Source organism: Sminthopsis crassicaudata, chromosome 1 (assembly GCF_048593235.1).
Source record: "Sminthopsis crassicaudata isolate SCR6 chromosome 1, ASM4859323v1, whole genome shotgun sequence".
NCBI classification, from domain to species: Eukaryota; Metazoa; Chordata; class Mammalia; order Dasyuromorphia; family Dasyuridae; genus Sminthopsis; species Sminthopsis crassicaudata.
This window is the reverse complement of record NC_133617.1, coordinates 32,222,853-32,248,685: the sequence shown is the minus strand read 5'-3', so window position 1 is coordinate 32,248,685 and position 25,833 is coordinate 32,222,853. Positions and strand designations below refer to the sequence as shown.

At 46.4% G+C, this 25,833-nt stretch overlaps 1 protein-coding gene across 4 annotated transcripts in view; it reads left to right on the top strand.

The window, feature by feature from the left end:
- Positions 1-229: 229 nt before the first annotated feature.
- KDM2B (lysine demethylase 2B) overlaps positions 230-25,833 on the top strand; it is a 125,977-nt gene continuing 100,373 nt past the window's right edge. For 3 of the 4 annotated variants that reach the window (XM_074297913.1, XM_074297905.1, XM_074297895.1), the window contains exons 1-4: positions 230-548; positions 1,677-1,821; positions 5,510-5,588; positions 9,193-9,239. In XM_074297913.1, coding sequence (XP_074154014.1) covers positions 516-548; positions 1,677-1,821; positions 5,510-5,588; positions 9,193-9,239 — 304 coding nt within the window. In that variant the 5' untranslated portion in view covers positions 230-515. Of the gene's footprint in view, positions 549-588; positions 742-1,676; positions 1,822-5,509; positions 5,589-9,192; positions 9,240-25,833 lie in introns of those variants that run through there. The other variant, XM_074297921.1, reaches the window with a different exon arrangement.

The window sequence follows — 25,833 nt, the reverse complement described above, 5'->3', positions numbered from 1 at the left end:
CGCAGCCCTCGGCGGCGGCGCAGGCGTGCTGCCTGCTGCACACTCGTGACCCGACCACCAAACCCAGCAATGGGAAGCCAGTAGCTGCGCCCGCCCGCCCGGTGCATTCCGGGCTCTCTCTCCCGCGGCAGCCTCAGCCTCCGCCCCCGCCCGGCCGAATTCTCTCCCCCCTCCGCTCTCTGCCCCCGCCCCCGCCCTTCCCGGCCGAGCCTCCCTGCTCCGAACGCGATCGGCAACAATGTTTACGTTCCGGGGATTATGACGTCGCCGCCCTCCTCCTCCCCCCCCTCCCCAGTGAAAATGGTTTCCTAGGACTTTGCAAAACGGATCTCCCCAAAGTGTTGGTGCAAAAAACTTTGTAGATCTCGGCTGGGGCTTTTTTTTTTTTTTCGGCTTCTTTTTCTTTCAGATTCTGTTTTTGTTTTGTTTCCTTCGGTCCTTCTTCCTTCCCCCTCGGGGCCAAAATGCAGGGGGCAGGAGTGTTGCCAATTAATTGGTGAACTCTCCCAAAAAAAATGGAGGCAGAGAAAGGCTCTGGACGAAGATTGGTGTGTAGCTGTTTTTTTTTTTTAATCTGTGTCTGTATATTATAGATCTCTAATTTTTCCTCCTCCTCCCCCCTCTCCTCTCCTGCGTTCTCTTTCCTTTCCGTGTGTTGAAGAGGACCGGAAAAGAAATAATAAATTGCATGCAGAAGGAAGCAGGCAGTTTACTCTTGGCCCCCCCAGCTCAGACACTTAGGTGGGGAGGGCAGCTGGGGGAGGAGGCTGCCTGAGTGGGAAGCGGGTGTGGGGGGCGATCGCCGGGGACTCGCCGGCGTGGTGGGGATGGGGGGGGTGTGTGGGAGGGTTGGGATGTGGGGAAAGGGGTGGGGGAATGTCCCTCCACGCCGCGTGCGTGTGTGTGGTGGCGGTGGGGGGATGAGCGGGGGATGGAGGCAGCTGCTGGCGTGTTTGGGGTCCCCAGTGGGAGCTTTGTGAGCGGCTGGCCACCTTTCTCCAGTCCCTGCTCTCTCCCCCCATTCTTCGAGCGGGCGCAGACGAGCTCAATGTGCTGCAGCTGCCCGGCTCCCCGGAGGCCCTTGGGGGCACCTCGCTTCCCCCGAAGCAGATCTCCCTTTCTTCCCCCCCGCTCCAGCGCCCAATGAGCCGCCGCCACCCGCTGCTACCGGGCCGGGCTTGGCAAGCTCTCGGGGCCTACTCCCCCCTCCCGAGCAGCCCACCTTCTCCAGGCCCCTCACCTCCACCCCCCCTCGCGGCGCCCCCCAGCCCCGGCCGGCCGGAGCGCTTGGCTTTTCCTCGCCCGGAGATCCCTCTAAGTTTACATAACCCGGGCTTCGGCTTCTCCCGGCGGGGTGATGTCGCAGAGTAGGGGGACACCCCCAAAGTCGTACGGGTGGGGCCCACTGCCCGAGGGTCCCCTCTCTCCTTTATCCAGCAGGGACTAACACGAAATGGCTGTGGGGGAGTTTTCCCTCCGGCTGGCTTTTCGTGGGGGGAAAACCCCCGGGCCCCCACCCTGGTTGTAAAGGTGACTTCTGGGGAGTCGGCCCGGGGGTCACTGTGTGGGTGCCCTGCGTCTGCACCTGCCCGCTGGGTCGGCTTGCTGCGGGACCCGAGGGACCCCCTCCCTGCACCCCAGTAACGCCGCGGGGTCTCTGGCTTGGGTCCCCGCAGCGTTCAATCAACCGTCAGGGGTATGTCGAGAATGAGGATTCCTCGGACGTGGAGGAGATTGTGAGCGTCAGGGGTTTCAGCCTGGAGGAGAAACTACGCAGCCACCAGTATCGGGGGGACTTCGTGCGAGCCATGGACGGCAAAGGTGAGCCTGACCCCGAGGAGTCTACCTCTCGTATTCCTCCCGCCCGTCTGTGCTCGGCCCCCGGGGGTCCCGGGCCGGCCGCTGCCGAGCAGCCCAGGCCAGCCCGGAACATCCCAGGCGGCGGTGCGCGCACGTGGGAAAGCTGTGGCTGGTTTGTATTTCGCGCTCCTGTCCCCCATTCCAGGGGATCCGGTGACGAAAGGAGGCTGAGCCGTGGGGGGGAGGGGGGAGGGTGTGGGCTGGGGGAAGGGTGACGGCCGGGGTTAGGGCTGGGTAGCCCAATGGGGCCTAGGCCGGTTCTCTGCCTGTCCCCCGGGCACCCTGGTGCCCCTGGTCCCGAGCTGGGGAGGAGGGGGCTGCGCGCCTTGGAGCAGGCCGTCTAGTCAGCTCAGTTGGGCCGTGTCCTCTGCCGATCTCCTGCGGGCTTCCCTGGCCGGCTGCTGCAATGCTGGCTTCGCCCCGAGCGCTCTCGGGGCCCCGCATTCCCTTCTCCCTCCTCTGCCCGTTGGTCCACCGGCAGCTTTTTTCCCCTTCCCGGCCCGAGATCCTAAGGGAGATAGGGCCTGACCCTCAAAGGGCAGAAGGCAGCCAGCCCGGCTTTGTGGGATTCCTTCCGGCCCCCGCACCTGAGCCCGGCCGCCTGGAAGTCGGTCCGGACCGGGACAGCTCCCGGCGCCCTGTGCGCCTCTCGGCGGGTCCGAGCACCCCCTCAGCCACCCGGAGCCCAGCTGCAGAGGCTCCGCCGGGCTTTTTGCACATTTTTAGGGGGGATTCTATGTCTTCGCACCCCAGTTTTTATATCACCATGGCGTCTTCTTTTTGATTTTATTTATCAAAGAAAAAAACAACCCTTTTCCACAGATAGCCTCCTTTTCATTTTCTTTTGTCCCCTGTCTTTTAACCTAAAGTCCTTCGACTTTACTGCTGGCTCGTTTGCCCGATTCCACCTCCCTGTCCACTCTGGGAAAGGCTGAACCTCTTCTTGCATTTGTCTTTAGGAGTTGTGTGCGGGCCCTTGGGGCAGGGCCTAAGAGCTGGGGACCTTCCTGCCCCTTGCACTTTCTCGTTAGCTCGCCACCCTTTCCAAACCTAGCTTGGGGCGAGAGGGGGGAGGGGGCAGAGAAACTGGGAAGCTTCCTTTCCTGCTTTCTCGGGAGGATCTCCTAGCACCTTGAGAGGATGACCCAGGAGGCCAGCCTGGCGTCTTTGAACTGCCGACCTGGGGAGGTGTTGGGGGTGGGGGAGGACTCTTTTAGCTGGCGCCACCGAGATCTCTCCCTTAAATCTATGGAGATTTCTTTCTGGAGCTGCCATGACCTTGAGTGGGGGGGGGGGGGGAGGCGGTGTCTTTCCAGGTGGGGTTCGGAATGAGAAAAAGAAACTCTGGGTCGTTTGGTAGTTCTGTCTTCTGACTCCCCAGCCCGGCCTCTTTTAGCTGCATCTTGTTACCCAGAGCTTTCAGTTGTTAAAACTTTTGTACTGCCCTCCTTAATCCTGAATATTTGAGCCCTCGAGGCTCTGAAAATGGCCACCCCTCAGCTCTTTGCTGGTTCTCTGTTTTCTTTTTATCTTCTCTCTGAAAGTGGGCTTGTATGGAGTTCCGGGTGACCTGCCCCCAGGGAAACTGCCCCTGGTATGGTTGGGAGAGTTGGGGGGAGGGGAGAGTGTGTGTCCCGGTCCTGAGCTTGAATCTTAGCTGAGACCTCTTCCATCTCACTGCACTCCGGGCCCCTGAACCGGAGAAAAGGGTTTATTCATCCGTCCCTAGGGCTGGGATGACCGGAGTGACATTTGCCTTGTGGGGATGGGCGTGTGTGGGGAGGGGGGGGTGAGATCCGGTACCCTATCTCTTGCTTAAGACTTTTAGCCCTATATCTTTCTGAGTTGACTTCTTCCAGAAGTATTGGGTGTAGGGCTCAAAGGAGGGCACTCCTTAGTCTTTTTAGGAACAGTTCATTCATTGGGGAAAAAAAAAACGAATTCAAAACCCTGTTCTCTGAAATTTGGGGGAGCGGGGAGGGGGTTTTCCAAGAGAGAAACCCTGATCAGGTTTGGGATGAGGAGAGGGGATTACCTGCCACCTGTGGATTTTTAAAGACTTGAGACTTCTGGGTCCCTCTCTCTGATTCTCTTAGCTTGCCCTCCCAAAGAACCCAATCCCCCCAAAAAAACCTTTAGCTAGCCCTCCAGGTGGAAGGAAATACTTGATGGATGAAGCAGAATTGACACTGTCAAGACAACAGAATTGTACCTAAACTCCCTGGTTATTTTGGCACCAAATACATAGTTTCCAGGGAAACGGCTCACTTCCCCTCCCCTTCACTATGCAGGCAATTACAATAAGGCCTTCAGAGATCTGTGGCTACAATGGGAGCCCTCCTCCAAGCTTTCTTTCCTATTCTGCACATCCATCCAGGTGTCAGGCAGGGCTGGAAAGGGTGCTTCTCCTGAAGCTTAGGTCAGGGGCTCCACCCTGATATGGGCTGTAGCTCTAGGCTCCCTTCTTCCCCCTCCCCCCACTTCAGGGTGTTTCTGGACTAGTTCTGACCAGTGGGTTTAGGAATGACTGAGTAGGAAGAGAGGCAGTCTGGGCTCTGTTTATCTGGGCTGTTTCTTCATGCAACAGCCATCTCCCCTCTGTTGCCCAGAATGCCTTGGTTTATCCAGTGGGAAATCGACTTGGAGCTGGAAGGAACCTTGAAGGTTCTTAGGAGCATAGATTTTATATTCAGAAGGAACCTTGAAGGTTCTTAGGAACATAGATTTTATATTCAGAAGGAACCTTGAGGGTTCTTAGGAGCATAGATTTTAGATTCAGAAGAGACCTTGAAGGTTCTTAAGAGCATAGATTTTATATTCAGAAGGAACCTTGAAGGTTCTTAGAAGCATAGATTTTAGATTCAGAAGAGTCCTGGAAGGTAATTGTCATTATTCATCCCCAGTTTACATTTGAGGAAACTGAGGGAGACAGCAGTTAAATGACTTTGCCCTGGGTCACAGAGCTAAGTTTCTCAGGTGGGATTTGAACTTGGGCCTGCTCCTAGTCACTGTGACACTTAGCTATGTTTCTTTCTTTTTCCTTCTTGCTGAGGCAACTGGGGTTAAGTGACTCACCCAGGATCACACAGCTAAGAGGTTAAGTGTCCAAGGTCAGATTTGGACATTGGGTCCTCCTGACTTCAGAGTTGGTGCTCTGTCCACTGTTCCACCTAGATGCCCTCCTTAGCTGTGTTTCTTAAAGGCCTTTTGTGTACTAAGCACTGTGATAGGTTCTTGGGCTGCCAATACAACATGAAAAAGAATCCTTATTCTCCAGAAACTTTCATCCTCCAGGGGGAATGTAACCTGTCAACCGAGAATTATGAGGAGGAAGGAGGGAGCCCTAAGGATTATGGGGATTGGGAAAGGCTTCCTGTAGGAAGTAGCACATAAATTCTGCCTTGAAGCGATCTAGGGATTATAAGAGGCAGATGTGTAGAGGGGGTGCCTTTTTGATCATGGGGACCAGCTTGTGCTGAGGTACAGAGCCTAGAGTCGGCCGTGTAGCCTAATTGCCTCCTTTTCCCTAAAAGGAAACCGAGGCACAGAGAGGCAACGCAGCTCAAATCTCACTGGGGGTATATGGAAAAATGGAAATGTCCTTCATTCCTTTGTGTATTGATTGATTTGCTTTAATCCAAATGTTCAGATTTCAACTTTGAGTACGTACAGAGAGAAGCCTTGAGAGTGCCTTTGGTCTTCCCAAACCCCGATGGACTAGGAATTAAGTAAGTCTGTGTTACATGTTTTCTCCCTCCCTCTGCATCTTCCTGACTGCCAAGTTTTCTGACAGTGGGCGAAAGGAGTGAATGGAGTTGGCCCTTTTGACAAGGAGCTGGCCCAAGCACAGCAGTGATCTCTAGTTGAGTTGCATTTTCTTAAGGACTGTTCAGTTTGCAGCCTCTCCCTTAGACCTTCTTCCATTGTGTCTGTTTCTATATTCCTATATATTTTCATGCAATTTTTCTCATTGGATTGTAAGATATCTGGAAGGCGTGATTGGCTGATGTTGACCATCCCCAGTGGTCCCTTTAAGATAATCCCAAAACAGGGCTTTCCTAGGGCAGAAATTGAGAACCATGTCCCAGTTAGAGGTTGGCTGAAGACCACTTTCTAGATGTGGACATCGTGGTGCTTGCCCCCTTACCTTGTATCTGGGGAATATTCTGAGTTTACCTTTCTCTCTCTGGGTTGTTTCTTAGGGGGCTTGTTTTTCTATCTCCCTCTCTCAGTTTGCCTCCTCTTCTCCCCCCCCCCCCTTACATTCTTTCACGTTGAGATCTGTCAAAACCCAGAAAGAGAAGGGAGGGAAGTGAGAGCAGCTGGATGTCTGGGCTGGGAAAGTGCAGGGTGGAAGAACTGGTTTCTGCCTTTGGAGAGCGGACAGAGGGAGGAGGCTCCAATCCCATCATTCTTGTCTCTTGTGTCCAGCATCAGAAGTGCTCTGAGCCCTGCTCCTTCATTCTGGGGAGTTTGCTCTGAAATCAGCTGGGTCACTATTAATTCTTAGTTAACATGGGGCAACTTTTTAACGCTGTAAGTTACCTCAAAAGGTGCTAACTTGCATGGATAGCAGGAATGTCCTCATTCGGGAGAGTTTCCCCATGTCAGTGAAATCACAGAACCAGTCTAATTAATACTGCCACAACCATTATGGTTTAATGATGACAAATCCCTTTGAAGATGTGTTCTCCCCTTCCCCCTCCCAATAACCTCTCTGGCTCAGCAAATGACCTGGTGGGAATTAGGGGATGGGAATGAGGAGAGGAAGTCCCAGGGAGAAACACATATAAGAGATCTGTGAAGCCCCAAGGGAAATCAGGTATTGGAGCTCCCTTTCCTTCACCCCCATCCTCTAGTATATCTCTGATCCAGATCTAACTTGTGATTTCTGTCAGTGAATTGTGAATTGGCAAGTACTTATTAAGTGCTTGCTGTGTGCCAGACTCTGGATTCAGTGCTGAGGATATAAAGTCAAATACCACCGTCCTTCCCCTCACATAGCTTACCTTCTAAAGAGACAACATCTGTATATAATATATATATAAAATGTGTGTGTGTATAATATATATATGTGTGTGTGTATATTATATCTATATACATATACATATGTATGTATATAATATACATATAAAATATGTGTGTATAATATATGTATGTATATCTATCTATATACATGTATATAATATATATATCCCCCCCGCCCCAGGCTGGGGTTAAGTGACTTGCCCAGGGTTACAAAGCTAGGAAGTATTAAGTGTCTGAGACCAGATTTGAACTCGGGTCCTCCTGAATTCAAGGCTGGTGCTCTATCCACTTTGCCACCTAGCTGCCCCTTATTATATTTATACACACACACACACACACACACACACACACACACACACACACACACACACACACACACATACATACATATATATATAATTTAGGTATATTCAAGACAGGTACAGTATAACTTGGGAAGCAAGGGAGAGAGTGGAAAGACTTCTCCAGAGTTTGTAGTTCAAGTATCATTCAATTCAATAAATATAGATTAAGTGCCTGCTGTATGCTGAGCTGTGGGAATATATAAGGTAGCAAAAGAGAGGCTTGCCCTCAGGGAGTTTACAATCTAAATTGGGAGTCAGCTGAGTCCTGAAGGAAACTAGGAGCTCTTAAGAGGTGGAGTTGAGTAGTGAGAACTTTCCCGTACTAAGATTGAGGAGGGAGATGGGAGTATCTTGTCTGGGGAACAGTCAGTCTTTCCAAGTTTCCCTCCACAATTTAAGTCAGTGATTCTCAAAGTGTAAACCTTTCTTTCCAAGGGCCCTTGAGGTCAAGATTCTTTTTCTAACTAAAACATTTTTAGTTTTAATATGTTAAATATTGGAAGATATAATTCTCAAAGTATAAACCTTTTCAAGGGTCCTTGAGGTCAAGACTCTTTTTATAAACAATAAGACATTTTTAGTACTAAAATGATAAATATTGAGAGATATAATCTGTGTAAACAAACCCTTTTTAGAAGGTCTCCAATAATGTAAGTAATGTTCCTAAGACCAAAAAAATTCGAGAAGCGCTGATTTAGGTCTGTGTTTCTGTGATTTCTGCCTTCTTCCTCCTTTTTCTACTGTGGGGCAGAGGTGAGAAGTTTGTCATTTTTCTTCTGGATTTGGCCACAGCAGATCAGGTAGTTGATGGGGAGGAAAGAACAGCCCAGGGATGGGCTGCCTGGAAAAGAGAGCAGCCAAGGGCATTAGTAGGAGGAAGTAGCTTAGGCCTTTCAGTTCAAGAATGGCACTTTCGGGGACCTGCTTCTTTCCCATTCATTGACTGGTCTGCACATTCAGAACACATTCAGAACAGGAGATGCTCAGAAAATTGTTTCCCTCCAAACTCTCCTTGTGCCCAGGCCAGACCCCATCCCAAAGATTGTGTTCAGTTCTGGGGGCCCTCCCAATTTAAGAAGGACACTGACAAAGTGGAAAATGTCCAGAGGAGGGCACCTAGGATGGTCAAAGGTCCTACATAAATTGGAGGAACTATAGGTTTTTAACTTAGAAAAGACTTAGGATGAGAGGTATTTTTTGTTGTCAATACTGAGATTTGACTACTTTTAATTGACCATGTGACCATGGGCAAATCCCTCACCTATCTGGGCCTTAGTTCCCTCATCTATAAATAAGAGAGTTGGACAAAATGGCCTCTGAGGTCTCTTCTAGCTTAGAATTTGATCTTATGATCTGTCTCTGACACTAACTGTGACCTTTGGGCAAACCATATGACCTGCATTTCCTCATTTGAAAATTGAGGAGCTTGGAATAAATCAACAGTGTCAAGCTCAAGTGTCCCAGTCCCTGCATATTAGCTAAGAAAACCACATATTAGTATCGTCTATGTTCTCTCCTATTTTTTATTTATTTTGTTAACTATCCCCCAGTCCCATCTTTCTCTGATTGCTGGTACTCCGGAATGCTTGGTGTCCATGATTTTGGGGCTCTTCAAGCTTTCCGTCTGTGATCGTGTAAGATCTCAAGTCATGCTACAATGGGCTGTTGAATAGACAACCTGAGAACTCAGGAGGTTTCTAGAAGTAATGAATAGAATCTGCCAGGATCAATTTTAGGTTAGACTTGAGAAAAACTGTCTGAAAATGAGAAGTGTCTACATGTGGAATGAATGGGTCGGTGTGGGAGATCATCCATTCTCCCTCACTGGAGGCAGAAGTGGGGATTCCTTTTAGGACTGAGCTGGAGTTCAAAGACCTGGGGTTCCTTCTAGCTCTGAAATGATGTGATTTCTGGGCTCTGTTTATTTAGTTTCTTATCTGGTGTTTTTTGTCACCTCCAGGATGCCCGACCCTGATTTTACTGTCCGGGATGTCAAACTCCTAGTGGGTAAGTGACTGGCTTTTTCCTTTTTCTTTTCTGGAAAAAATTTAAAAAGATAAAAGCTCTTTGGTGACTTGGGTAGGCACGGGGGTCCCCGGGAGGTGGTGGGGAAGAAATGGTTGGTCACATCCAATCTAGCTGGTAAGGGCAAAGGAAACTGAAGGGAACGGTCGGCCCTTGGTCCTGTGGGTATTGCCGCCATCTTTTTCCAAGACACAGTTTGATGGGGACCGACATCAGCCTCAGGAAAAATTGAACTAGAGAGTGGCTTGAATGTTCCAGAATGCAGTAGAAGTCTACTTCAGTGCCCAGTAGAGTAATGGCAACAGGAAGAGGTCAGAGCTAAAAGGGACTGTGTCAGAGGTAGGAGAGACCTTAAACTAGGAAATTATCGGGGCTAGAGGGGTCTCCCAATGGTTTGGTAGGGGCCTTAGGACATAGAATTTCACGCTTGATGGAATCATTAGAATACAGAATGTCAGGCTTGGGAGGGGCCTTAGAACAGGGGATGTCAGTGCTTTCTAACCACACACTTTTTATAGAGGAGGAGTCAGCCACATTCTGAGAGCCCAGGGTTCTCTCTCACTCTTCCTAGCATGTTCCAGCTCATCCACTGTGAGCCTCTTAGGACTTAGGGGCAATATAGATTGGTTCTTGAGTCTGTGGGAAAGGGACTTTTTTCTCCCTTGAGGCTGCACAGTTTCCAGGTTCAGGAAGCTTGTCTCTCTTTTTCTCAATTCTTTGAGTGCCTGCTACTTGCATTGGCCTTTGGCCCAGTAGATGTTTCCAACAGGGCTTTGGCTTGGATTAAGGTTCTTGATGAATTGTGGGCTCTGCCTGGATCCTAGGGAGCTCTCGGAGCTTCTTAGAAATCGATTCTTGTTCTGCCAGAAGTGGATAGTCCAACAGAAAGGGAAGATGAAAGAATATATGTGTTCTAGATGTACATATTATGGGAGCTATTCCAAACACAGAAGTGCCCAGGAATGTGTGTACTTTACAGCGGCAGGCAGATTTGGGTTAATTTGAGAAGACATGGAAGACATTTTGAGCTTTGTCAAGGACCAGAGTTTTGTGAAATGATCAAGGGGAAAGAGGCAGTTTGAGGACTGAAGGTGGAAGGGAAGGAGAGTTTCCTAAAGGAATAAGGGCAATTGAAGAGGGTCACACTCATATTTAATGACATTAATTGGAAGGGATTAAAATGGACTCATGCTTTAGAATTTCCTTCCTTCCTTCCTTCCTTCCTTCCTTCCTTCCTTCCTTCCTTCCTTCCTTCCTTCCTTCCTTCCTTCCTTCCTTTCTTCCTTTCTTCCTTCCTCCCTTCTTCTTTCCTTCCTTCCCTCCTTCTTTCCTTCTCTCCTTCTCTCCTTTCTCCCTTTCTCCCTTCCTTCTTCCCTTCTTTTTTCTTCCTCCCTTCTTTTCTTCCTTTCTTCCTTCCTCCCTTCTTTTCTTCTTTCCTTCCTTTCCTTCCTTTCTTCCTTCCCTCCTTCCTTCTCTCCTTTCTCCCTTCTTTTCTTCCTTTCTTCGTCCCTCCCTCCCTTCCTTCCTTCCTTCTTACCTTTTGCATTTTCTCTCCCTCTCATTGTCTTTCCAAATTGAACAGTTAAAAAAATGATAAACAAAACCCTTACAACAAACACTCATAGTCTAGCAAAACAGATCGCCACATTGACCATGCCCCCAAATGTATGGCTCCTCCTGTTTTACATTCATTCTCTCTTGGATGGGGAGTGGATCTCATGTTTTGACTTCATTTTTCTGGACTCATGGTTTCTCTTTGCATCGATTGGCATTGCAGTTTCTTCAAGTGCTTTTTCTCTGTGATTGTTGTCATTATGTGAATGGTTCTCTTGCTTCTGCTCATTACTATCAGCATCAGATCCTCAAGGATTTCCCAGTTTCCTCTGAAATTGTCCTTTTGGTTATTTTTTTAAGGCTAAATAGTGTTCCATTCCCTCTATGTTCCCCATCCCTCAACAGTTGTTTCCAGTTTGGGGCTACTGCTAAAAGAGCCCCCTCATAAATGTTTTTGTAACTTCATGAAATTTTCAGTTCCACAATCAGTCAACAAGTGTTTGTTTAGCCCTGACCATGTGTCGGGCACTTGGCTAAGCTTTGAGAAAACAAAGAAAAATCAAAATCAGCCATTGCTTTCGAGGAGTTTACATTGGATTGGGGAAGATAACAAGCCTATAGGTGGGAGTGTGCAAATATATATATACACCTCTGTAAGTAGGTATAAGATAGCCATGGTGGGGAGATGGGGAAAGACTTCTTATGGGAGCTGCTACTTCAGCTGAGTCTGTGATAAAAGATGTTAGAGATTCAAAGAACTGAAGGTGAGGAGGGCTAAACTTTCTAGCCATAATCTGAAGTGATTGATGGGCTGCATACTGTGGTTGGATAAATGTGGAGGAGAAGTAAAGTGTGAGGTTTGAAAGAGGTTAGAACGGGCTTTAAGTGCCTAATAGGGGAGTAGATATTTGATCCTAGAGGTAATAGGGAGCCATTCGAGTTTACTGAGTGAGGGCAGGGAATGACTGGTCACCACAGCTGGTCAGATCTGTGATTTAGGGAGATCATTTTGGCAGCCGAATTGGAAGATGGGTTGGAGCAGGGAGAGGTTGAGAGGCAGGATAACAGTGATGAGACTGGGGATAATCCATGGGAGAGGGGCTAAGAGTCTAAGATGGGGTAGTGGTGATGTGAGTGGAGAAAAAATGAAAATGTGGAAATAAAATGTAAGAAGTAGCAACTGGTTGGACCTGTGGGCACTAAGGGAGCGCGTGAGGAGCCAGGGATGACATGGAGGTTGGGCATTGGACATGGGTTGGTGGTCCTTCCATGAGTAATAATGAAGCACATAGGCCAGCGTTACTTCTTGCCAACACTGAAGCCTTCACTGGGTTACAGTCGGCTTCAGCTCTCAGATTCCTGCCTTCATGATGCATAATTTTATTTAAACATGTTTTATTTTATTTTTATTTGAAAAATTTTTTAAAAAACCTTATTTTTATTTTTAAAATGTGTCATGTTTGATTTGGGATGGAAGCATGGCACACCAGATAAGAGAGCTAGCTTTAGAATTCTGGGTTCAGGTCCCGCTGTGTGATGCTAGACTAGTTAAGTAACTAGTTATAAATGATAGTGAAGTATTGACCTTTATTGGTAGAGGGAATGTCTTCATTTGGGAGTTTATTTTGCTGTCGAAATTGTTAGTTGTACCTAGCTTATTAGTATTTTTTAAATTGAATCCTCTTTTTTGGGGTGTTGCCTTTTGTTGAAGCTTCACTTCAGAATATCTTCCTAATCTTACCTTCCCTACCCAGGGAACCATCCCTTGTCGGAAATGATTTAAAGGAAAGGGGGGAAAAACCCAATTGATCAAAATCAGGCAGTCCCTCCAGTTGTGTGTTATCAGTCTTCAGTATTGCAAACATATAGTTAACCATTTCGGTAAAGAGAGAATGAGGGGGGAAGGAAGGAAGGAAGAAGAAGGAAGGGAGGAAGAAAGGAAAAGAGGGAGGGAAGAAGGAAGAGGAGAGAAGAGGAGGAAAGGGAGGAAGGAAGAAGAAGGGAGGGAGGGAAGAAGGATTGAAGAGGAGGAAAGGGAGGAAGAAAGAGGAAGGAAGGAAGGAAGGGAGGGAGGGACCTCTGATATCCATGGAGGCAGTTGCCCTTGAGGCTCTTCTCTGCAAAGTATGGCCTTAGAGAGTTGCTTAGAAACCATACTTGTTAGGTGACTTCTCCAGGATCACACAGCTCCTGTGGGGTTCAGGTGGGATTTGAACTCAGGTCTGTCTTTCTTTCCCGATGTACCAGGCATAACATGTTCTTCTGGCTTATCACTATCCCCCTAAGAGCCTGAAAGAGCTCTTTTATCTCATCTGGGTACAGGGGACACTGGGGAGAGTGGGAGGGGGATTCCTGGGCTGAACACCGCCCTTTCTTGGAGGAGCCCATAGTCTGGTGTAAGGTTTCTGGAAATCTTCACCCGAAACCAGCGTGGTGGGCCCCCCGGGAGAGCCTCAGAATTTCCAGGAGCTGTTAACTGGAAAGTTAGGTGTTAATTGGTTGGGATTTCCCTATTGACTTTCTTCTCTGAAATGTTTTCTCTTCCTTTCCTGAGACTCTCTTGTTGGGGGGAGGGGGGTCAGCTACCCTGCTCTTTAACCTTTGTCCCCCCTTGCTGCCTTGCTGGAGCTCCAGGCCCATTGAGCTTTTCTGGGAGAGCTCAGGAAGATGTGAAGCTTTTTCTTTGTCTCCTGGAAGTGAATTATCTCCCTCTAGTGTAGCTGTTTGGTAAATTTTTGTTTGGATTTGTTCTCATTTTCCCATCTGTTCTTTCTTTTTTCCTCCCCTTCTTCATTCCTTTTCTTCCTCCTGTCTCCCCCTCTCTCTTCCTCCCTCCTTTTCTTTCTCCCTCCTTTTTTTCTTCTCTCCCTTCGCTTTTTCCCTTCTTCCCTTCTTCCCTTTCCTTCCCACTCCCTCCCCTCACTCCCTTTACACCTTTCATTCCCTTCTCTTTCCCAGTGGATTTCACAGGTTTTATTGCAGACTGCTTAAATCTTGTTTGCATTTCCCAGAAGGGAAAGAGGGAATTATTTCCTGACTAGACTGGGTGCTAGAATGTAGCCTGGGGTTCCATGGGTGATGGGCAGCCCTCCGACTTTTAAGCTAGAAATGTTCTGGGAGGCAGCGAGTGGGATGCAGACCCGGCTTTGGGGCCGAGAATGAGGTGAAGGGACCTCAGGCCCATTTGCCAGAGGAAGAAACTGGCTCCTGGGCATGTCCTGTATGGGGTTAGCCGGTCTCAGAGACAGATTTGAACCTAAGTCCTTCTAGTCACTGTTGTTTTTGTCTTTCTTTGTACCCTCTAATGCTTAGTGCAGTGGCTGGCCTGAAACACTCTTAGTGTGCTTGATGACCTTGATGGCTCACTGGGCCATCTTTGCTTTGCTTACTGTATAATGTGGATCATTAAATCAGGCTTCACACTGGACAGCATCACAGAGGCCACTTAGTCCAGCTGAAGAAACTGAGGCACAGAGATTTTAGATTCCCAAACACACAGATCTAGAACCTACAGATCTAGAGACCTCGGGGCTTACATTTCCTCATTTTTCAGAACAGACAACCGAGTCCCAGAGACATCAAGTAATTTGCTCATGTCACACGGAATTTGAAGGAAGGTCCTGATTCCAAAGCCAAGAGTGCTGGTCCAAAAATAGCTAAGCTGACCTGAAAGTTTTATATTTCCTTCCTTCCTTCCTTCCTTCCTTCCTTCCTTCCTTCCTTCCTTCCTTCCTTCCTTCCTTCCTTCCTTCCTTCCTTCCTTCCTTCCTTCCTTCCTTCCTCCATTCCTCCCTTCCCTCCTTCCTTTCTCCCTTCCTCCCTCTCTCTCTTTCTTTTTCTCTTTCTTCTTTCCATCCCTCCTCTCCTTTCCATTTCATGCTCTTTCCCTCTTTCTCTCCTTCTCCTCTTAATTTCTTTTCTTCCTCCTTTCCTCTTTTTCTCCCTCCCTCCCTTTCTTTTTTCTTTCTTTCTTCCTTTCTATCTCTCTTTCTTTCTCTTTTTCTTCCTTCCACCCCTTCTTTCCCTCCTAACTTTTCTTCCTCTTTCCTTCTATCTCTTCCTCTGTCTTTCCTTCTTAATTTCTTTCTTTCCTCCTTCCCTCCCTCCTTCCCTTTCTCTTTTCCTCTCTCCTTTCCTTCCTTTCTTCCTTGACAGTTGGGGTTAAATGACTTGCCCAGGGTCACAAAGCTAGGAAGTGTTAAGTATCTGAGGTCAAATTTGAATTCAGATCCTCTTGACCTGTGGACTGGTGCTCTATCCACTGCATTTCCTGCCTGCCCTCATTTGGGGCAAAGATTCTAGAGTAGTTTGCAATTCTTCTTCCAGCTCATTTTACAGTTGGGGTAACTGAGGCATTTAAGGTTAAGTGACTCAATGGGGGTCACACAACTGAAGTGTCTGAGCCTGGATATGAAGATAAGCCTTCCTCATTCCAGACAAAGACAGACTCGGTGCACTATGGTGCCACCTAGCTGCTCACCTGGCACATAGTAGGTGCAAAATAAATGTTTCTTGATTCAGATGCTAATAATAATCTTAATTCATTTCAGCTGAATGCAAACAGCACGTGGATAAATCAGTAAATTCAAAATAACAAAATGGGTAAAAATTAATTGGGGTGAGGAAAGAGAGAGTGGATAAGGGAGGCAAGCAGGAAGAGACACCAGAAGGGGAGATGCTTGAGCTGAGCCTAGCTGGGAATGGGTCTTTCATGAAGTGGAGAAGAGGAGAAAGCCCCACCTCCCCACCCCCTTGAGGTCCAGCCCATGCAAGAAGGCAGGGAATGGGACTTCCGGGAGACTGCTGCAGATGGGTCCCGACCCTGGGGGATCCTGGGGGATGCCCATTACCAGAACGGTTGGAGGTGGGGAGGGGAGGAAACCCAAGCACTTCCTGATGGTGTTTGGTTGGGACCAGGGGAAGGAGGGGTGGTCAGAACCTCCTGTGCCCTTAGGCCCGGGTCAAAACACTAGGCTTTTATTTCAATGGAACTTTAAAATAGACTGTGCTAAGCCAGCTGTAGGCCTGGGTAGCCAGCCCTGGGCCCCACACGCCGGACCCTGGGGAGGGGAAGGAGTGGGGGTGGGGCAAGGGATTCTTGAAAGCTGCAGGCCAGCGGAGGATTAATTTCCCCTGTTGGAATTTGTCTGATGCGTGTGCAGCAGGAGGCAGGGACTGTGAGCTGAGAATACAAATGGAGGAGGAGAGGAGGAAAGGAGGGAAAGAGGGGAGAGGAGGAAAGGAAGGGAGAGGAGGAGAGAGGAGAGAAGGAAGGGAGGGAAGGAGGGAAGGAGAGGGGAGAGGAGGAAAGGAGGGGAGGAGAGCATGGAGGCTGCTGGCCTACTTGGGCCTCTGAGCTTCAGCTTGCAAGCAGGGAATTCCTGCTGTAATTTAAAGCCTCCCAGCACCCTGGGCCCAGAGGACCCGGGCTATGAGGGGCAGCAGCTCCTGAGGGTCCAGAAGAGGGAGGCTTTGGGATCTGATCCCTGGGAAAGGCTTCCTGACGCCCGGATTTGGGATCCGAGGTATGGGGGTGACGGAGGTAGTGCTGGGAAGGGAGGTGGGGAGGAAGGCTTTATCAAGCATTTACTGTGTGCCAGTATCTGTGCTAAATAGTGAGATGAAAATACAAGCAAAAGGAAGGTCCTCAAGGAACTTATGTTCTAATGCAGGGAGACAGAGGTCCCTGCAAAGTGGGGCAGGGGAGGAAGCTTGAGTTATGAAATCTTTAAAGTCACAAATAGCGCCGGGAAGTCAATGAAGGCCAGCTGGGGCCCTTCCCAAAATGGCAGGCTGCAGGAGGAATTCGGCAGTGGGAGAAGTTCCAGGTTACAGGATGCTCCAGGGGGAGGGGACTCCAGATTCGGTGAGAAGTTCTGAGGCTTAATTTTTGGGGGGGGTCTAGAAGTCAAGAACAGACCAGCAGAGGGCTCACTTCCTGCCAGTCCGCCAACCTCTCTGGCCCTCGGTTTCCTCCTTTGTAAAATGAAGTGTAATGAGGGAACCTTGTAAAATCTTACTGGAAATCTGTGACTTGAGGATTCCGTTGATCTGCCTTTTACATCTGCAGAGTCCCACAGAGCTGCAAAATGGTGGAATCGGGATTTGAACACAGATCTGACACCAAATTCCTTGCTTCCCTGGCTTCTTTCAGGTCCAGCTAAAATCTCCCCTTCTTGGGAAAGCCTTTGCCGATCACTTTTCACTGCAGTGCCTTCCCTCCCTTAATTATTTCCCATTCACCCTGTCTGCAGCAGCTTGTCCACAGCTGGTTGTCTCCCCTATTAGACTGGAAGTTTCTTGAGGGCAGGAAGTGTATATTTTGTCTCCTTTTACATTTCTGGCACCAGGCTTGATGCCAAATAAATGTTTGTTGACTGTGGAAGGAGAAGCTGATGAATGACTTGGGGCTCTGGGGAGCTGGTCTCAGAGATAGAGCTCCCCAGTTAGGGGCCCAACACATCATTCTGCTGCATAGTAGCACATAGTAGCTGGTAAAAAAATGAATGAAAAAATGCTTGTTGTGGCTAATATAGAAATATGTTTTGCTAGACTTCATGTGCACAGTCCTTATCGTATTTCTTGCTTTCTCTAGAGGTAGGGTAGGGAGAAAATATACAACTCAAAATGTTAAAAATGAATGTTATTTTTATTGTTTTGTTTGTTTGTTTTGGCTAAGCCAGTTGGGGTTAAGTGACTTGCCCAGAGTCATACAGCCAGGAAGTGTTAAGTGTCTGAGGTCAGATTTGAACTCGGGTCCTCCTGACTTCAGGGCCAGCTCTCTATCTATCCCCTGGCCCATCTAGCTGCCCCGATAAATATTTATGAAGTTTCTACTGTGTGTCAGGTACTGGTGGCATAGGGCATATAGGAGGTGAGGGGTTAATTGTGTATTTTGTTTGTGAGCTCTTTGGGTCATAGCCTTCCACAAGTCATATTTGAACTTGTCTCTTAGACGCATAAGTCCAGCCCTCTATCAGCCAAACGCAGCCTCCGTGACGTGTCTATCGGTGTTAATGTGTTCCCCTGGACTGGAGAGCTCCAGAAATGGTTAATTGAGATGGGGATCTTTGCCTTTAGCTCTGTTCTCAGCAATCCCCCCCAGCCCCCACTTAGGCCGCGGCTTCCAGGACACCTGGGGAGCTGTAGCCCGTCCAGAATCTGGGCCCGGAGCTCAGAACGGCGTGGCTATTCTTAGCACAGAACATCTCTGTAAATCACTGTCCCCACATGCCCAGCTCTTAATACAGTAACTATGGTTCTCGCTCCCTCTCCTCCCGCCGGCTCAAGCCTTGGCTTCTGGTGGAATGTGGGCCACTCTTAGAGAAATAACTCCTTTCCTGGGCTGAGGGGTGAGTGAGCCTGGCACCGAGCAGCGGTGTTCCAGCCCCAGCCCTGGGCCTGGGTTCGAATCAGGGCCGAGAGGTCACAGCTTGACCTTCCTCCCAGACTGGGCTGGACCAGATGGGCGCATGGCAGAGAAATGCTGGGATGAGGAGTGATGTAGCTCGTGGGTAACGATGAGGGTCAGTTACTGTGTCACTCCAGGATCTGTGTGGTACTTAATGTAGTATGACGTTTGGTCCCCAAATAACCTTAGTGTAAATTGAGGGACCCGTGACCGGCAGGAAGATGCAGAAGGATGTCGGAGACAAGGATGAGGAGAATAGTGAGAGAAACTTTCACTAAGGTTAGGATAAGAATGAGAATAACCATTTATTCCTATGTAAATTTAAAGTTTGCAAAGCACAGTGTACATATTGCCTCACTTGATCCTCACAGCAACTCTGGGAAGTTTTGCTATTATTATCCCCATTTTCCAGATGAGGAAATCAAGGCTGAGAAGTTAAATAATAATAGCTAATATATTTGTAGGCTTGGACTGCTGGGTGATGTCATAGTGCACAGAGTGCTAGGCTTGAAGTCCAGAGGACTCACTCATCTCCCTGAGTTCAAATCCAGCCTCCGGCACTTACTAGCTGTGTGACCTTGGGCGTGCCATTTCACTCTGCTTGCCTCAGTTTCCTTATTTGTAAAATGAGCTGGAGAAATGGTGAACCACTCCAGAGTTTTTGCCAAGAAAACCCCAAAGGGAGTCATGAAGAGTGAGACATAACTGGGTTGGGTATGGAGCTAAAACCGCCCTCGTGGAGGTGCTTATTCATCCCTGGAGCTCATGCGAGGGAGTGTGCAGTCCAGGCTCAGGGTGGTGACCCTTGGAGAGTCAGAATGGGGGGGGGGGGGCTGCCGAGACGATGGGGAGAGGACACTCACTAAGGGGAAATAATTGTAAAGTGCTCAGCACAGTCCAAGCCCAGGGTGGCTGCGATATCAATGTTAGCCTTTTTTGTTATTTAAAAATAAGGTTTGTTGAGACATAGGATTGGAGATTTGGAGACAGAAGAAATCTTAGGGTTTTAAGTCTTTTTATCCCTTTCCCTCATTTTATCTCTGCAGAAATTAATCTCCCAACCCCAACCACCTATCAAATGAGCCCTTCCTTAGAATGAAGTACAGAAAAGGCATGACACCAATTTACAACTCTCCCCAGTGTCTCTCTGTCTGCGCCACTTTGTGTCTTTCTGTCTGTCTTTGTCTCTCCCTCTTTCTCTCTGTGTGTCTCTTTCTTTGTCTTTATGAATCTCTGTCTTTCTATGCCACTTTCTCTGTGTCTGTCTCTGAATCTCTGTCTCTGTCACTTTCTCTGATATTATCTCTCTTTCTGTCTCTGTCTTTCTCTGTCTGTATCTCTCGTTTCTGTTTGTCACTTTCTGTCTCTGTCTAATTCTATCTCTCCCTGTCTCTGTCTCTTTGTAAGTGAGATTTTTTTCTCTGTCTCTAAGAATCTCTTTTTCTGTCTTTCTATTATGCCATTTTCTCTCTGTCTCTGTGTGTCTCTCTCCGTCTCTGTCTCTCTGCCTGAGCCAGGGCTAGTTTGTTCACCCCACCTTTATGTACCCAGTGAGCAGGTAAAGGCGTTGTAAAGGTTCTGCTATAGCTCAAACAGTCTCAAAGTCCTAGGAGTAACCCTGGGTGGAGGAGGGGAGGAAGTGCCTTCCTCCTACATATCACTGTCGCCCCTGAACTTCCAAGCATATGTTTATCGTTTATATACAATCCATCACAATAACAAAATTGACACTTAAATGAGAAACATTTTCCAAATAAGAATGGAAAAACAATAACCAGAACGTTTACTTAATAAAAAAAACAAGAAAAAGAATAATCATGACATATCCTCTTCTACTGACTATAAATCAAGATATCACATCATCACATTGACTTGGGAGGAGGCAAGCGCAGGAGTAACCAAAATATGAGTCTAACCGTAATCCATTTGTGAAGCAGATTCTCCCACTGATGTTGCAGTGTCCATGGGGGACAAGAGGCATATGCTTAAACCTTCATGTGAAACACCCGAGTGGGAAAACCTTCACGTCTGAGGAGATTTATGATTTTGGACAACAGGCCCTGAGATTGTTGCTCTCTTCAGAGAATAATCTGAACTGTGTGTCATCTGTTGGGAAAGGCTGTTTCTCTGTTATCCTTGGGCTGCTGAAACAGGGTCAGGCTCTTTTTAGCACCTAGCCACCCTCTGCAGGGGCTGTGAAATTATTGTGTACTTTCATTGACAAGCAATTTTATTGAGCCTGAGAACTGTTGAGCCCCTCAGATCTTCTCTGGGCCTCTGAGGATTGTGATAGAGTCAGGCTGCCTTTCTTCCAGTCCAATAGCAGAAGATTCTGTTTTCTCCTGTCAGCTGTCAGCAAAGCCACATCCTTTCTTTAGTCTGCTAATTCACAGCAGTTCAGATGTCAAACTATCTCCCTCTGTTGGTTTATTTTTTTTGTCGCATCTAAAAATAACAACAATGACAACAATAACAAGTAGCATTTACATAGCACTTAAAGGTTTTCAAAGTGCTTTTTAAACATTGTTTCATCTTGAGAAAGTTGCTATTATTATTACATCTTTTTTTTTTTTTTAATGGATGAGAGAATCTAGAGAAACATTTTAAGAGATTTGCTCAGAATCACACAACTGAGTGTCTAATGCTGGATTTGAACTCAGATCTTTCTGATTTCAGTGCCAGTGTTATATCTATCATAATAACCTCTCAAAGAAAGCAGAAAAAGAGGGGGAGCTAGATGGTGCAGTGGATAGAGCACCGCCCTGAAGTCAGGAGGACTTGAGTTCAAATCTGGTCTCACACACTTAATACTTACTGTGTGACCCTGATTGCCTGGGGGTGGGGGGAAAGCACAATGAGACAATATAGGCAAACAAACTTCTTTTCTCAGCCTGTAAATAGTTACAAAGGTTAATATTGTATTTTTCCATCCAATCAGCTCTCAGCAAAGTTACCTCTCCTAAAAGGCACAAATTCCAGCAAAAATCTACCATGCTCCAGTTAGTCGGCTCAGTATCTGTAAGCATGTCTTGTGGTTGAGTCTTCTCTGTCTTCTATCCCTAACTCCTCATGAACCCATTTGTTTCTCCTGTTTCTGTCTTCATCTAGCCACTTCTCAATGGGAGGTTTTTCCTAAGCAGTGCCCTTCTCTAATTTAAGATGAAAAAAAAAAAATTCTTTCAGGTGTGACCTTGACAGCTCCTATTTCCTTATCCCACAGTCCCCAAATAGTCCTTTGATTTTCAGTTTCTCAGTTGTAACCTTCAAAAATCCGAAAAGAGTCATATGTGAGTGAATTGATGTACAATGCCCTCCAGACATCTCCGCTTCCACAGTGTTCTGCCTTCCAATAGATCCTTGTAGGACACTTATTCAGCTTCTTAGGATAATCTCTGACTCTCTTCAAACATCTTTATTTGAGGAGCTGTTTGTTATCAGGATCTTATCAGGGTTTCCCCATCCATGTCCATATAACAGAGGGGCAGTACCTTGCACAAGACAAACAGTGAAGGAAAACCTATGAATGAAGTCACAGTTTGGAATTGGGAGGCAGTGTGGAATGATGGGAAAGTGCCAGTGATGAGAGTCAGAGGCACTGAGTTCAAATGATGATTTCCAGGGGTATACAGGAGCCAGAGCAAAGCTTTTCAGTGTGAGCATTCATTTCTCAGAAATTGACCCCCATTGGGGGCTTTAGTCATATTGTTGTGTGGATTCTCTAGGGTTAAAAAAGTGATGGAGAAAATGTTAATAATGCATGTAAAATTTAAAAGTGTATGCCGTGCTCTTTCTCCCCCAAGCTGGTTATTGAACATTTATCAGCAAGCATAGTTCTGCCATCCTTGATGCTTATTACCTTGGAGTCATTAGCAAATCTCTTCATTTCTCTGGTTCTCTTGTTCTTCATCTGAAAAGCAAGGGATGCTTATTACCTTGGAGTCATTAGCAAATCTCTTCATTTCTCTGGTTCTCCTTGTTCTTCATCTGAAAAGCAAGGGCTTCTTCTTCCTTCTTCTTCCTTCTTCTTCCTTCTTCTTCCTTCTTCTTCCTTCTTCTTCTTCTTCCTTCTTCTTCTTCTTCTTCTTCTTCTTCTTCTTCTTCTTCTTCTTCTTCTTCTTCCTTCTTCTTCTTCTTCTTCTTCTTCTTCTTCTTCTTCTTCTTCTTCTTCTTCTTCTTCTTCTTCTTCTTCTTCTTCTTCTTCTTCTTCTTCTTCTTCTTCTTCTTCTTCTTCTTCTTCTTCTTCTTCTTCTTCTTCTTCTTCTTCTTCTTTTTTTAGGCTAGGGTTAAGTGACTTGCCCAGGGTCACACAGCTAGGAAGTGTTAAGTGTCTGAGATCAGATTTGAACTCGGGTCCTCCTGAATTCAAGGCTGGTGCTCTATCCACTGCACTCCCTAGCTGCCCCCAGACTAGATGACTTTTAATGTCTTTTTCAGCATGACATTGGTGATAGTGTATATACCATCTTGCCCTTGTAACCCCCTACCCTTCTACTCTATAGAGGAAGATAATTATCCTTCATTCTGGGCACTCTTCTCACATCTCTTTTTGCATTCATATATTTCCTTTCTGGGGCACAAGTTTTATTGATGCCTCTTTTTTTCTTCATTTTATAAAAAATTCCCCCCATTATCATCCTCTTCATAAACAGTCAGGCAAACCCAGCCGTGCCAGACGATGTATGTACCATTTCACACCTATGACCCTTCACCAAGAAGGAGACGTATTTCATCTTGGCTTTCTAGGCTTAACCCTGGCCATTGCAAGTTTTTGGAGTTGGGATTCCTTTTCAGTGTTGCTAACCTTTACAGCTAGGTGGCACCATAATGCAGAGAGTGCTGGACTTTGTGGTCAGACAGACTCCTTTTCCTAAGTTCAAATCTGGCTTTAGACACTGTGTGAACCTGGATAAGTTATTAAGCTTATTTGCCTCAGTTTCTTCATCTGGAGGAATGAAATGGCAAACCACTCCAAGATCTCTGTCAAGAAATTACTGAACAAAAATAGTCATTTACTTGAGAAGTGTAAAATAGAGTGACAGAAACATCAAATTAAATGTAATTGGGAACTATTTTACAAAATAATGAATCAACAAAAATATATTAAGCATTTACTGTGTACCAGGCATAAAATAGTCAAAAGATCGTCATTCTCAAGGAGTCTACAGTCTAAACATATGCAAACATGTTTAAAGCAAGTTATATACAGCATAAATAGGAAATAACAGAAAAAAGTCATTGGAACTAAAAAGGATTGGGGTAAACTTCCCTTTAGAGATGGGATGTTATTTAAAACTTTAAGAAAGCCAGGAAGATAGTCATTGTAAAGGAAGGAGAACCTTCCAGACTTGGGGAACAGTGAGAAAGAATACTTAGAGCTGAGAGATGGTCTTATTCATGGAATAGCCAGGAGGCTGACATCACTAGATCAAAAACTATGCATTAGGGAGTAAAGTGTAAACAGATTGAAAAAGTGGGAGCAGACCAGGTTATAAAGGGTTTTGAATGCCAAAAAAAGGATTTTTGTATTTGATCCTGAAGGCGATAGGGAGCCACTAGAGTTTATTGAGTAGGGCGGTGACATGATCAGACATGCTTTTTAGAGATGTCCCAAATATGTCCCAAATACTTAGAAGAGAGTACTAAGGAGGGAGAGGATTTTCGGTAGTGTCAACAGCTGCAGAGAAGTCAAGGAGAATGAGGATTGAGAAGAGAAAAATTCAGTACAACCTAGGATAATGTTAATTTGTAGTTTTCTAAGTCAGCATGTTAAACTTTTTCTATGTGAGTTCCATGCTCTGTTATACTTAATTCATAGTAATTACTGTCTTTTTTTTTTTTTTTAATTCATCTGGTTGCCTTACTTTACTCTGTATCAGCTTGTATAAAATCTTTCCAAGTTTTTCTGAATTTTCTAGTGCCATAATATAGTATAGTCGCATTCTGTAGTTTGTTTAGCCGTTCTTCAGACCATGGAAAACCACTCTATCTGTAGTTTTTGGCAGCCACAGAAAATGGGGCTACGAACATCTTGGGACCTGAATGTTGTTTCAGTCTTTGGTCCATCTTTGTAGTCTGGCCAGGGGTCAGATTACTGAATTTCAAGGTCTTGATGATGGATGCCATTTCTCAAGTGCATTTTGCTCAAGGGTCTTAGAGGGATCTCAGGAATTTTCATGTCTGATTCCCCTCCTTGGAGAAGTAACTGGTCTAAGATCATGCAAGCAGTTAAATGACAGTGTTAAACTCTGATGATCCCATGAGCCTCTCCTTTACCCATTGAGTCAATTTCAGAATAACACTGGACAGCTGTGTGGTACAGTGGATAGTGCTAATATATGACCCCATTTACTAGATATGTGACACTGGAAAAGACACATAATTCTTTGTCTCAATTTCCTCATCTTCAAAATGAGAGAGAAAGAAATAACAAACCACTCCAGTATTTTCGTCAAGAAATCCCAAACGGGGTCACAAAGAATCAGACATGACTGAAAAATAAGTGAATGACAACAGAGTAAAACTCTTAGGTATTTGTTTTCTCCAAGAAATATCTGTTAATCATACTTTTGTTTAGCTGACACTTTTATCCTTGTTCAACTTTCATTTATAGAAAGTGTCAAAATTCATCTGATTTAGTTCCATTCTTCTAGCAGTGTTTGACATTAGACTAGGAAATTCTATCGAGAGCATCAGTCACCAAATTAGAGATTGGTAAAAGCCTAACCATCGTGTGATTCTCAGTACTTGCTGCTACTGTCCCTCTAGAAGCAGAAGGGAGCCAACACGGCACTGAAGGCCATTTTAACATTTTCAAATGGGGAAAAAAACAAAAGCTAACATTTATATAATCCCTACTATGTGCCAGGTACTGTTCTAAGCACTTTATAAATATTATCTCATTTGACTTTCATAGCAATCCTAGGACATAGGTACTGTTATTATATCCATTTTAAGATGAGGAACCTTGAGGCCTACAAACTTTCTTAGTGTCACTGAGTGATCTCCCAGATGCCTCCATCCCTTATTTCTTCATAGTGCTCTTGTCAGGTTGGATCTTAGCTAGTTATGACAACCTCTACTTGTCCTATGAGGGAGGTACCCAGGGAAGGGATTATTACTGTGATTTTACAGCTAAGGGAAAATGAAGCACTTGAGTAGAGAAGGGATTAATTCAAAGGTACAGGTCTCAGTAAGATCTTATTTCCTGACTTCTGACTTACAGAGAAGTGAGTAGAAAGATGGCAGATGTTAAGGGAGGAAAGTGAGCCCAGGGAATTAGGCAGCAGGGAGTCTTCAAGGCCTCTGGTACTAGTTCCCTTGTTGCCCTTGGACCTAGTCTAGGTGGGATTGGTTTTGAGTAGAAGAAGGAGGTCCAGAAGGGAGTAAAGGAGGAGGGGGACAATGCTGAGGATATGAGATGAGGGTGAGTTGTGAATGGAACACCGGGACAATATTTTGATGAGGATTTGGAGATCTCTAGGCCAAGAATTGGTTCAGTGATGCCCTCTGGTGGATTTCTTCTTCCAAAAGAAAAAGAAAAAAATTTTTTTTATTTTTTTTTTTGGCTCCAGGGGAACCAAACATTGAATAGGCAATCAGGCAGATTGTCTA